General features: G+C 66.5%; 2 protein-coding genes across 4 annotated transcripts; one reads left to right on the top strand and one right to left on the bottom strand.

Annotated features, from left to right (window-relative positions):
* The first annotated feature begins 57 nt into the window (after positions 1-57).
* On the top strand, positions 58-3,202 carry CUNH19orf71 (chromosome unknown C19orf71 homolog). 3 transcript variants are annotated; one of them, XM_004771378.3, is made up of 4 exons: positions 58-613; positions 2,455-2,693; positions 2,780-2,905; positions 3,000-3,202. In XM_004771378.3, the coding sequence occupies exons 1-4, from the start codon at positions 531-533 to the stop codon at positions 3,176-3,178; spliced, it is 627 nt and encodes a 208-aa protein (XP_004771435.1). In that variant the 5' UTR covers positions 58-530; the 3' UTR covers positions 3,179-3,202. The 3 variants fall into 3 exon arrangements, with proteins under 3 accessions (XP_004771435.1, XP_004771434.1, XP_044942651.1); XM_045086716.1 differs by lacking the exon at positions 58-613 and having other exon boundaries at positions 2,033-2,693; XM_004771377.3 differs by having other exon boundaries at positions 2,455-3,202.
* Positions 1,992-12,163, bottom strand: MFSD12 (major facilitator superfamily domain containing 12). The gene is made up of 10 exons (XM_045086707.1): positions 11,755-12,163; positions 7,836-8,046; positions 6,199-6,337; positions 5,921-6,103; positions 5,633-5,725; positions 5,451-5,543; positions 4,939-5,109; positions 4,768-4,862; positions 3,884-4,014; positions 1,992-3,780 (listed from the first exon to the last, which is right to left on the bottom strand). The coding sequence occupies exons 1-10, from the start codon at positions 12,050-12,052 to the stop codon at positions 3,758-3,760; spliced, it is 1,437 nt and encodes a 478-aa protein (XP_044942642.1). The 5' UTR covers positions 12,053-12,163; the 3' UTR covers positions 1,992-3,757.

The raw sequence follows: 12,163 nt of genomic DNA, 5'->3' as shown, positions 1-12,163 counted from the left end.
CCCTGCGCGTCGTGGGCTCGGGGGTCCGTCCCTAGGGCTGTGCGTGGGGGCGCCTTGGTCCTGCTCGTGGCCACAGGACGCTCCCGCACCTGAGGGACCGTGGTCCGTGTGTCCCTCGTGCAGCTGAGGGCTGCGAACCGAGCTGCGGCATGTGCCCGCAGGTCTAGCTCCGAACATATCCCAAAAGCAGAGAAGGGGCGGCTGGGAATGTGGGGTCCCAGCCAGAGCTCCTGGAAGGGTGCGCCCGAGGGAGCGGCCCGGAGCACCCCCGGTGGGCTGTTCTGAGGGGGCCCGAAGGGGAAGAGGTGGGAGCCCCGTGCCCGGCCCCTGCAGCAGGGCTCACACGGCTCCCTCACTCGTGCCTCCCACCACCTGCCCGCCGGCCTCTGCTGGGGGAGGGGGGGAGCGGTCTGGACGGGGACCAGCGCTGGCCAGTACTGTTGCCGGGACACCGAGGGACGCCTTTGTCGCCGTCAACAATGGCCCCACAGGCCTTCTAGGCATGAGCCCCTGGGGACCCAGAGGCAGACATGCAGACCCTGCGGCGGGAGGCTGCCCGGCCCTATGTCCCCCGGGGGACCCTGGAAACAGATTTCCCAGCACCTCTGTTCAGGTGAGTCCCCCCCACGGCCCCGCGCGCCGCCTCTGCGCCCCAGGCCTCGCGGCATTCAGTCCGGCTTCTCGTGTTGACTCTTCAGTCCAGGCACCTCCGTGTTCAACCCTCGCCCTGCCTCGCCCCGCCTCACCCCGTCCTGATCGCCTGCCCCCCGCACCGCCTGCCCCCGTCTGCCCCGGTACTGCCCTCCCCGCCTGCGGCCAGAGCAGGGTGTGCGTGAGCACCGCCGGCCGGGGGTCTGCTGCGGGCACGGGCACAGTCCAGAGCTGACTGGGTCTCTCCAGGAGTTGCCCGCAGCCGCTCTCACAGAACCAGGCCGGGCTTCTGTGACCCAAAACCACCGAGATCGGCTCTCTCCCTGGTCTGGAAGCCGGAGGCCAGAGATCAAGGGGGTCTGCAGGGCTGGTTCCTTCCGGGGCCTGAGGGAGCAGCTCTGGGGGCCTCCCTGTTCTAGCGCCTTTCTGGTTGTCCTCGGCACCCCCTGAGGACAGGTCACCTCGATCTCTGCCCCGGTGTCACATGGCCTTCTCTGTGTCCAGGCTCCCCTTCCAAGGACACCAGGCCGCGCATGAGGGCCAGCTCAGCCCGAGGCCCACAGCTTAGAAACGCTCTCTGCTGAGCTCCCCAGGGGGGTGCTTGAGACCAGGAGGGCATGGATTTGGGGAGCCCTCTCACCCCGGCGGACTGGCTAAGGCACCAAACGGGGAGCTGTGCAGCTGTAGGAAGACCGGGGTGTGCCCCTGGGCCGCCCCGCCACACGTCCATCCTGTGCAGTGCCCGCTCTGGGGTACAGTGCGGGGGCCGGGGGCACACGTGCGCTCTCTTAAAGGGCAGGAGGCTCTGGATCCTGGACTGAGCAGGCATCGACTGGGGTTTCTTCCAGGTCTGACCTGCTGCTCCCAAAGGCCCACCTCCCACTATCACGGTAGACTGGCAGCCTTGCGTTTCACAAATGCTGAGCACGTCGGGGCTCAGAAGTATACCCTTTGCTAGGACGGGACCCAGGATTGTGGGCGCTTGGCAAAACCAGTGTGTGTCAGGTTCCCAAGACCGATGTTCCAGAATGTTCCACGCTCACCTCACCCTCAGGGAGACACATGGGTTTCCAGTTTTCCATGATCTCTGGGCCACACAGGGCACAGGTCCAAAGAGCCTGTGGTCAGCAGTGCCCCCAACCGCCAGGGCGAAGGGCCCGCTGGACCCTCTGCAGGGCAGTGGTGCTCCCGGCAGGCCTTCCGGGAGAGGAACGGCCAGTGAGGTTTCTGCCCGACGAGGTCCCTGCGGCTTGAGCAGCTCTGGGGGTGTCTCACTTCTCAGCTTTCCTTCCCGCTTCTGGGGTTTTCCCTGTCATTTTTAACAGTACCACACAGCGACCTGATTTTCAGATTTTATTTCCGAGTTCTCTCCACACCCAGCATGGGGCTCGAACTCACGCCCCCGAGGTGGAGTCGCCCGCTCCCCCGACTGCACCACCAGGCACTCCCATCTCTGCACTGCGGTCCCGTTCCCTACACCGGTCCTGGCTGCCCCAGGGCTTCTGGACACCCACTGGCCCTGGACAGCTGCTGCCTCCCTGGGGAGTCCGTCTTAGTGCCCTGCCTAGGACGGGTCTGGCAGCAGAGGCCTCATGCTGTAGGCGCACCCTCCCCCGCCACCCCGGGTCCCTGGGGGGATGGATCAGAAGTGCTGAACAAGGGTGGGCGGGGGGGGGGGGGTAGGAGGGAAGCAGGCCACAGGGCTCCGCGCCCGCGCTCCTCTGCCGGCCAGGGCTGTGCACGCCAGCAGTGCGGGGCAGGGGAGGCACCCAGGCTCAGCCTCTGCTGCCCTCACCCCCACAGCGATGACTATCTGTCCCTGGAGGGTCCCCGCTGGACACCGGCCATCAGGCAGGCAGTGCGCTGGAAGTACGCCCCCATGGGACGCGACGCCGCGGGCCAGCCGTGGTACACTGGCCTGACCAACTCTGAGTCTCGGGAAGCCTGGTACACGCTCCCGCGGGCCCTGGACAGCCCATACCGGGAGGCCTATACCCGCTGGCACGGCTGCCACAGCCACCGGGAGCGAAGCATGCCCTCCGGTGAGTGCTTGGCCCGGCCTGCCCCTCCCAGCCCCAAGGGCAGGGCCAGGGCCACAGATGACCTACCCAGGCCCTTCCCCCTACAGCCTACACCCAGCGCCTCCGGGAGACCTCCTGGTGCGACCCCGTCCTCCCGGCCCAGTACAGGGTCCCCAGCACGCGGTGGGGGAGCGCGCTGTGGACAGACAGACCCTTCCGGGGCAAGGAATACGGTGAGGAGTGGAGGTGGTCGGGGGGACCAAGGCCACCTCGGCTGGGGTTCAGAGTGGCCGGGGACAGGAGGTGACCTGTCCCACTGTCCCACAGTGGTCACCAGGCACCAGTACCAGATGGAGCCGCCATGGCAGGGGTCTGACTACGTGCCGCTCCTGTCCGCGCCCCAGCGCCCGCGCTACACCACGCAGAACCACAGGCAGTGGGACCTGGAACCCTACTGCCCCTCCACCAACCAGCGGCCCCCACCCGTGTACACACCCATCCGCTGATAAAGTTCATGCTGCCCGACGCCACCCTCTGCAGCCCCCCTCCGTGCACCCCTCCACCTTCGGGGACCCTGGGGACCCTGGGCGGTCCAGCCACCAGCCAACACCCCGGTGACCCAAACTTGGGCCAGAGGCAGGCGGACTTCAGGGCGTCTCAGCTGCCCTCTCCCCACTCTGGACTGCGGGGACACAGCTGAGGCCACAGCCCTCACCCACGGGTGGCTCTTTATTCGTGGCCAGCAGTAGCCTGGGCGCAGGGCATGGGACTCGCTCCTCCCCACCCCTGCCTGAGGTTCCCGTCCGGCCCAGGGACCGCACCATGGCTGAGGGGACCTGGCGGCACGTAGGAAACTACAGCCGAGCCCGGGGTGAGGGGTGAGCCAGGCACGCGCCTGGATCCCAGAGGGCTCACCTCCATGTCTGGGAACCGGACCTTCCCCCCCGACCCCCCCGCAGCCAGCAAGGGTGGGGGCAGGGACGGGAGGAAGGGCCAGCCCAGAGGGAGCGCTGCTCCGGGCCTCCGCGGGGCCTGGGACCGAGTCCCTGTTCACAGGACGGCGACAGCGACAGGCGCGTGTGGCATCAGGGCTGGGCTCCAGGGTCCCCTGCAGAACAAGGGGGCGGGGGTGCAGTCAGTGCGGGGGCGCTGCTGTGGGCCCACCCCGCCAGCCCCTGGTCCCTGGGGGTGGGGCGCAGCTCGGGACTCACAGCTCCGCAGGCGGATGGGCCAGAGGAAGAGGCTGCACAGACAGAGGGTGGCGGCCACGCCTACGCCGCCGGTGGCGGCCACCATCACCCAGCGGTAGAAGCCCATGCAGGCCCTGCAGCAGATCTCCAAGCTGTGGGGCAGGGGAGGGCAGAGGCGGGGGCGTCGCCCTCTGTCAGGACCCTCCAGCATGGACCTGCCGCCCAGCTACTGGGCCACCAGAACCAGGGGAGTCACCCCCGCCCCCGCCCCTACCCACATCTGCCCCTCCTCGCCCATTCTCTGTCTCCTGCGGATCCGGCCCCATCACCACCACCTGCCTGGACCACCACCGCCCCCGGTGCCCCCGAGGCGCTGCACATCTGCCCCATCCCTTCCGTGCTCCAGCCGCTTTCCTCCGACCCCGAGCCCAGTCCTGCCCCAGGACCTTCGTAGGGTGCTTCCTCTGCATTTGCTTGGAACTCCCTGACAGGCCTCGCCACTGGTTTGGGTCACACGGTTCTGTGCTTACGAAAGTAGCTGGTGTTGCCCCCAGTCCCCTGAGGACAGGGGAACAGATGGGCTTTTGTTCCCAGACCCCAGGCTTCTACGAGTCTCCACTCAGTGGTCTAGAACCATCTGGGTCTAGAACTAGGTTCTGAGGGTCTGAGCAGATCCCAGCTCTGCCCAGCCCTGCCCACTCCCACTGCCCCGGTACAACCGGACGCCGTGTCCCCGGCGTCCAGCAGCTGGCGGGGTGCTCCAGGTCAGGAACAAGTGGGACCCCAGTGTGCAAGCCCCACCCGCGTGCTGTCCTCTGTCCGGGCCAAACCCCCAGACCCGGGGCAGGGCCTGACAGGTGCGCAGCCCCCACACACTATCCCGTGAACAAACGAGCGGCACTCACGAGCAGGGGTACAGGCTCTGGATGGCCATCACGGCCAGCCCGTTGGCCACTTTATCCGAGAAGCTCATGGCCCCGTACACGAAGGCTCCGCTGTGCTGGGGTGCAAGAGCAGGGGCTTAGCATCTGCGGCCTGGACCCCAGCCCCTGCCCCACCCCGCCGCTCCGCCTCACCGTGTGGGGGCCGATGAGGTCAGCCGTCATGGCCAGCGAGGTGACGAGGATGGTGGCACAGCCCATGCCCAGCAGCACGGCCGCCGCGTACACGGCCACGCCCAGCCTGTCTGCCAGCGCCACCCAGGCGGCGAAAGCCAGGATCGCCAGGAGCCCCACAAAGTAGGTCAGCTGTGGGGGCAGCGGGGCCGGCGTCAGAGCCGCCGGTCCGCGTGCTCCTCAGCCGGCCGCCGCGGGGAGGGCGTCCGGCTGGACTGTCCCGCGGTGCCCTCGCTCAGGCCCCAGGGGACCCGGAGGCCCGGGCGCTAACGCCAGTTGCTGCTGAGCCGTTAAAATCAAACACGGTGGCGGGCGGCGTTTCTTGGCCGCACCGGCCAGCGCTCCACTGCCCCGGGCAGCACCGAGTCCAAGAGCACCACAGCCCCGAGCCATGCGGGAGCCAGACGCGGGACAGCCCCGGTCCGGAGCCTGCGCTTCTGGGGCCCCCGCCCCCGCCCGACCTGGCCACTCACGTTCCTCCCGATGCTCCTGTTGACCGGCTTCATGAGGAAGGAGGAGCAGAAGCCGCTGACGTACATCAGCAGCGGGATGGTGGCGATGAACTTCTGCGGGGGCAGAGCAGCGTGAGCTCGGCGGGCTGGGGGACTCGGCGGGGCACGGGGCGCGCTGGACCCAGGCCCGCCCCCCAGCTCACCTTGGGCAGGTTGAGGGAGTAGGTGAGGTACATGGCTATGTAGGTCTGGGACAGGTTCACGATGAGCCTCGTGCTCATGTACAGCAGACCCACCTGCGGCAGGGGAGCCGAGGGCGCGGGTCAGCGGGGATCGGGGGGCCCAGGGAGCCCTGGGAGCCCTGCGGCGGTGCCTGAGCCACTCGCGGTGACTGCCTGGCCAGCGGGCAGGGCAGACCGTGGCCACCGGAGGACCGTAAAGGGACTGTCTGCCCCCGTGTCCGCCGGCCCCATCCCCGGCCAGCCGCACACCTGATAGAAGGCCGGCTCCCGGAGCCAGTGTTTCCAGAGCAGCAGGGGCCGCGCAGTCGTGGGGGCCAGCAGCGGGCTGTGCTCGTCCGGCGCCTCCGCCAGGGCCCGGCGCCCCTCCCGGGTGCCCAGGTGGAACAGAAGCGAGAACACGGCTCCGACTCCTATCACCAACAGGGAGAGGTTCTGGAGGCCGGGCGGGAGAGGGGTCAGTGGCAGCGCTCTCGGCCTGAGCCCCCGGGGTCAGGGCCACGGGGGTGTCCGGCCTGGGCCCCGCTCACCTGGAACACCTGCACGTCTTGGACCCCCAGCTGGTCGGTGACGTCGTGGGCCGCCTCCGTGCTCGGGGAGCCCTGCAGGTGCAGCAGGAGCCAGGCGGCCCCGTACACGGCGATGTTGGCCACCACGGTGAAGGCGTACCTGGCGGGGGCAGGGGAAGCTTCGGCATGGGACCCGGGGCATCTCCGGCTGGCGGAGCATTCATCTCCCAAACACAGGGTGGCCCCAGGAGAGCCCTGGTGGCACGTTATCTGATGACTGACACCGGCCCCACAACTCCACCCGGACAGCCCAGCCACCCAGGCCAGGGCCACAGAGACTCCAGGAAGACCGGAGACACTCAGAAGCCAGGATTTGGGATTACTGGTTCCCGGACCCTGGGCCTCGACAGGGCTGGGGCTCTGTGGTCTAGAAGTATCTGAGTGTCCCTCCAGGGGCTGGGGGGGTGGGGGCAGAGCCTCTGGATCACATGCCAGGACTCAGTTTCCCTTTCTGAAAGTGAGCACAAGACCCCAGAGATCAAAGTGAAGAGGCTTCAAGGCTGGCAGGAAAGCGTGCCCTGGAGCCCGGTCTCGGCACCACCGCCCCGCCAGCTGGGGCCCGAGGGCTGTCACTGGCCCCGCCGGGCTGTGCCTGTGCCGTAATGCAGAACCCAGGGGCAGTGCTGGTTGGAAGCCAGGCCGGGCAGCACGGGCCCAGCGGGCCGCCATGGGGGCGGCAAGGCCCCTCGTGAAGATGCCACCACGACCAGAGCCGCAGAGCACACGTAGCAGGCACCCCTCCCCCAGGGCCTCTCCTGGAGCTCCAGCTGTCCGTGCGAGCCCTTCCGGAACTGGACCCACTCTTCCCCGTCCCTACCGCACACCGTCCCGCAGGGGACACTCTGCTCAAGCCTGCAAGGGGGTCTGTGACGATTGCCAGGAAGATTAAAGACGGTACTCCACGTGAAGGACCCAGAAATGCGCCTGTACACAGCCAGCACTCCATAAATGCTCCTAGGTTCTCTCCAGGAGAACTTCCTGTCTGTGCCTCAAGCAAGGCAACGGACTGACCCTCTCCACGCCAGGCAAGCAGAATTCTAAGATGACCCTGGTCCCTCCCAGTCCAACCCCTCCCCCACGGGAGGGGACCTGTGAATACAGGTAGAGGTAAAGGGATTCTACAGCTCACGTTAAAGGAGGTGGTCCTGGGTGAGTCAGACCTCATCAGGAGATCCTTAGGACCGCTGAGACCCCAGCCCTAACGGGTGCCCTGATGGGAGCCCCCAGACAGACCAGGCAGCATCAGACTTGGGTTTCTGCTCTGGTCATGCCTCAGGGTCACAAGATCGAGCCCCGTGTCGGGCTCTGCGTCTCTGCCCCTCCCCCCACCCTCTAATAAATCTTGGAAAAAAGAAAATACAGCTGATCTGAGCCAGATTCATAACCCACAGAAACCACGAGCTGCACGGGCACGCTGTCTAAGGCCGCCAGCTTGGGGCCATGCATTACTGCGGCAACAGCTGATCAACACACCACCCGGCAGGCCCGGGAGCTGGGGCGGAGCTGGGGTGCTCCATCCTGGGGCCCCCGCGGCTGAGCCCAAGCACGGAAGGGCTCCCGCTTTGGGCCGGGGCCTGAGGGCTGGGCGGAGGCCGTACCTGAGGGCCGTGAGCTCCACCTTCTCGTGGTCACTGGTGGCGAGCTCCGGGATGAGGCTGAGGTGGGCGATCTGCGTGGCCGCCCAGCCGAACTGGAAGACCACCACGAAGGGCCCATAGTAGAGGAGGGCGGCCCACTCCGGCGTGGTGGCCGCGCAGCCCAGGCACGGGCTGAAGATGAAGGGGAAGGACAGCAGGACACAGATGGTGCCTGTGGGTGGGCGGAGGGAGGGGGACGTCACACTCCAGGACCTCACCCGCGGGGACCCTCCCACGGTCACGGGGGGGGGGGCGGGGTGAGAGGCCATGGTTCCCGTGACAAATGGGGAAACTGAGGCAGAGAGTCCTGGGGCGGCCCCGAGGTCACGCAGCCCAAGAGGACAGGGGGGCCCCCAGTGTCTGACGTGGAAACTGAGGCACACCGCGGGCCGTCCTGTTCCCGAGGTCACGTGCTCCCAAGTACAAGGCAGGGCCAGGATCTATGAAAAGACAAGAACGGGGCATCCCCCTGCCAGCATCAGCGTCCCCAGGGTGCTGCCTTGGTGACAGGTGGGGACACGGAAGCACAGAGCACCTGTGGGGTCCCCTGGCGCGCTGCCCGCCACAAATACCAGGGACGCCACAAACACGCCGTCTACGCGCACCTTCTCTTCCGTCCTCCCGCCGGGACCTCCGCCCGCCCCCAGCTCCTGCCAAGCGTCCCACCGCGCTCCAGGCAGTCAGGAGGCCAGGTGACGCTGGGTCAGGCTACGGTGGACCCTGCCCTTCCCGAGCCCCAGTGTCTACCAGCTCATGGGGGCGGGGGTTCTCTTCCTGGAAAAACCCGATATCTCAGAAGAAGCCCGAGTCTGTGGGGGCGGCCAACAGGCCCTGCACGACCCACCCCTCCACCCCCACCCCTGCTCCAGCCACACAGGTTCAGTCCTGCCCCAGGGCCTTTGCACCAGCTATGCGTCCTCTGCTCCCTCGCATCCTTGCATGCTTCAGGACCCAACCCAAATGCAACCCCCTCAGAAAAGCCCTCCCTGACCACCGCAGTCCCCAGCAGTCCCCTCCCTGTGCTGACACAGTCTGGACATGGCTTTCTTCTCACATGCCTTAGCATACACAGGCACTCTTTTGTCTCCACTTGCTTCCTGCCTGCCTCCCCCACCAGATGGGCACCGGGAGGGTGGGCAGTCGGTCTCCCGAGGTCACTTCTGGGGCCCGGGCCACCAGCACAGAGCCTGGCGCCTACCTTTTGGACAAGTGAATGATTATACTAGTGTCGTCCACTTACAGGCCCAAGAGGTGGGTGTTACTATTCTCCCCACTTTCCAGATGGGGACACAGGTTCAGTGTGTGAGGCCCTGGGCCCTGAGCCATGCTCCTCCCTCTGCCGGGCCAGGCCCAGCTCGGCAACCCCCCCCATTCCCTCCCGGGCTGGCAGCTGACCTTCCCTCCTCCCTCCAGGCTCTAGACCTCATGCCCCAGACCTTAGGGCCGCCTCCATCGTCCTGGGATGGAGAAATGAAAGCAAAAGCACCCTTCCTCACGATTTCCCTGGAACTGGAGCCTGGGAGGAGCGTCCTGAGCTCATGTCTGGACGCCCCAGGGGCCGCCTCGGGGCCAGGCACAAACTATGTAGACTCTGATCAGAAGAATGTGCTGCTCTGGCCAGAATCCACCCCAAAGCTGGCCAGGCCAGGTTAACCATTGCCTGGCCAGGGGACCTCGGGCAAGCGACTGTGCCTCCCTGGGCTGCAGTTCCCAGAAAGTATGGACGTTGAAATACCCGCCTCCCAAAGCCAGTATGAGAACCAAGGGTTACCGTAGAAAAGCGGGAACTCCTATGGCTCTCGGCCACTTCCTGCCTCAGCAGCTTCCTTCGAAGCTGGGCTAGGTCACACTTACACAGCTGTTTCAACAGGCTGGCATGCCCCCCCCCCCACACAGGCTCCTACACTCCTACTCATCCTTCAAAACCCCAAAGCTAATGTCCTCTTCCTCAGACCTCCACTTCTCCTTTGTGAAACCCACTCCAGCCACACGCTCCAGCCCAGATCCCACAGGAAAATCCATGTGTGGCTCTAAGGGTCCTCTCTGGGCTAGAGCAGGGGAGCCCAGAGAGTCTGCTAAGAGGGAAAGTGAACCCATAGACTTGGGAGCAAAAGAAAGATGTGGGCCCTGTTTCCAAGATGATTTTCACTCAAGCCACCTCATCAGACCAAGAGGGGCTGCCCCAGCTTCCTCTCTCCACAGATCCTCCTGCAGCTCCCCACATGCTCCCCCAGAGGTGGAGACAGGGTGCAGTGGAGGTCTTGGAGGCCAGTAGGGGCCCCTTTCCCCCAGGCCTGTTTTACAAAAACACGGAAGCCTTCAGTTCTTTATTTACAAGGGTGCCTATCTCCTCCCTCTGCTGGGGACTCGGATTCTCCCTGAGGGGTCAGGCGGACCCTCCCAAGGATGAGAGAGGCACACCATCAGGCCTGGGGGCACGGGCAGCCCCACTCCCTTCCCACAGCTGGCTGCATCCCCTCAGGGGCGGTCGGTCAGTCTCCCCCGCCCATCCCGGGGAAAAGACTGCCTGGTTCTCTCACCTATCAGGCCGCGGAGCTATCCTGTCTGTGTGTCCATGAGTTTATCTATTATGAGCAAAAGTGCCCTGAGGACTGGGCCCAGCTCTGTAAGTCATCCCCACATCAGCCCAAAGGGGGGCAGCTTTCACATCTGTTTTTCCAGAGGAGGTGATCGCCAGGCTCTCTCTCCCGACTTCCCTCCCTGGCGGCTACAGTCTCAAGGGACCCGGTGCCCAAGAAACCTGACATCCGGCCACTTGGAAGTCCACCGCACCTTTGCAAAAACGCCCTCTGCCCCCCCCCCACAGCGAGCCCAGAGCGGATCACTGCCTCTCCAGTCTCTGCCCCCATCAGTCACCCCTCCGACCTTCTAGAAAGCTGCTACCCAAAATTCACAGGACTGGGCAGGATTCCGAGACCTGCTTCCCAAAATGCCCAGCTGGCCCTGGACGCCAGGATGCGGCAGGCACTCCTGCCAGCGAGAGAATGGCAAAGAAAGTGGCTGGGGCTCATCTCCCGGCCCAGGATCCGTGGCGGCAGAGAAGGGGCGCTGGGAGGCAGGCCTTATCAAGGGTGCGCACTGGGCAGGACACCCTGGCTCCCGGGGCACCTGCCTCCTCCCCGCAGCAGCGGAGGTGTTCTGGCGGCTCCCCCAGAACACGGGTTGACCCTGTTAGCTTCGCAGATCCCACCCCTCAGCCAGACACACGGAGACCCCTGCCTCTTGGGTCTTACCTGGCCCCCAAGCCTGGGCTCCCTAGCGCAGCACCCCTGAACCGCCCAAGCACCGGGTTGCCTGTGATGGAGCCCAGGGCGGGCAGGAGGGCACTGGAGACACGGGCAGGCTGACGGCGGGGGGGGGGGGGGGGGGGGAGCTCCAAGCCGCCTGCCCCTCACTCAGAGCAGTCCTGGGTGGTCACCCACACAGACATACAGAAAAGCCCAGCCGGACCAGGCCAACTGACAGCGGGGGCACCAGCAGTCATACCCAATCCAGAGAGGGCTCGGGATGCCCAGGGGAGTCAGACAGAAAAACAAAGGGAAGTGCCACTGGAAGGTCACATGAGTGGTCAGGTGGCAGACAGAAGGAGTCCAGCGCCGTTAAGCAGACAGATGGAGGAGGTCAAGCATGGGGCAATAGAAAGGTACAGAGCAGCGGAACAGGGAGGTTCAGGCAGCAGGGCCGGCAGGCAGAGGCGGGAGGCTCAGGCAGCAGGGCCGGCAGGCAGAGGCGGGAGGCTCAGGCCAGGCGCAGGCAGGCAAAAGGGGAACGCGAAGGCCCCGGGGGGCAGGCAGTCGGAGAGGGGAGGCTCAAGCCTGGGGTCAGGCGGTCGCAGGGAGGAGGCTCGGCCGCGACTTACCGACCAGATGCCAGGCCTTTCGGGGGCCGCAGCGGACGCAGCGGCCGGCGGCGCGGTCGGCCTCGTAGCCCACGAGCGGCGTGCACAGCCCGTCGGCCACCTGGCCGAGCAGCAGCAGCAGGCCGGCGCCGCGCGAGCTGTAGGCGCGCACCGAGTGCAGGTAGAGCAGCAGGTACGTGAACCACATGGACGCGCACAGGTCGTTGAGGAAGTGGCCCACGGCGTAGCTCAGCCGCGCGGCCAGCGACAGGGACTGCGGCGGCGCCCCCGCTCCGGCCGCCGGGGGCCCCGGGCCCATGGCCGCGCTCCGCACCCGGGCCGGGCGGCCTGGCGCGCGACAGACGGACCCCGGCGCGCGAGCCGACCGCGCCCGCCTGTCCCCGCGCCACCGCCCAAGCCCGCCCGGCCG

Source organism: Mustela putorius, unplaced genomic scaffold (assembly GCF_011764305.1).
Source record: "Mustela putorius furo isolate JIRA1106 unplaced genomic scaffold, ASM1176430v1.1 tig00000095_pilon_pilon_pilon, whole genome shotgun sequence".
In the NCBI taxonomy this organism is placed as follows: Eukaryota; Metazoa; Chordata; class Mammalia; order Carnivora; family Mustelidae; genus Mustela; species Mustela putorius.
This window is presented reverse-complemented; position numbering and strand designations above follow the sequence as displayed.

Excerpts from the sequence above, each read along its gene's own strand:
- MFSD12 (XM_045086707.1), bottom strand. The coding sequence starts at position 12,052 with ATGGGCCCGGGGCCCCCGGCGGCCGGAGCGGGGGCGCCGCCGCAGTCC. Across the intron at positions 4,015-4,767 it reads CAGAGCCTGTACCCCTGCTC|CTTGGAGATCTGCTGCAGGG; the intron begins GTGAGTGCCGCT and ends CCTGCCCCACAG. Across the intron at positions 3,781-3,883 it reads GCCCATCCGCCTGCGGAGCT|GGGACCCTGGAGCCCAGCCC; the intron begins GTGAGTCCCGAG and ends CTTGTTCTGCAG.
- CUNH19orf71 (XM_045086716.1), top strand. The coding sequence starts at position 2,033 with ATGGGGCTCGAACTCACGCCCCCGAGGTGGAGTCGCCCGCTCCCCCGA. Across the intron at positions 2,694-2,779 it reads GGAGCGAAGCATGCCCTCCG|CCTACACCCAGCGCCTCCGG; the intron begins GTGAGTGCTTGG and ends TTCCCCCTACAG. Across the intron at positions 2,906-2,999 it reads CTTCCGGGGCAAGGAATACG|TGGTCACCAGGCACCAGTAC; the intron begins GTGAGGAGTGGA and ends ACTGTCCCACAG.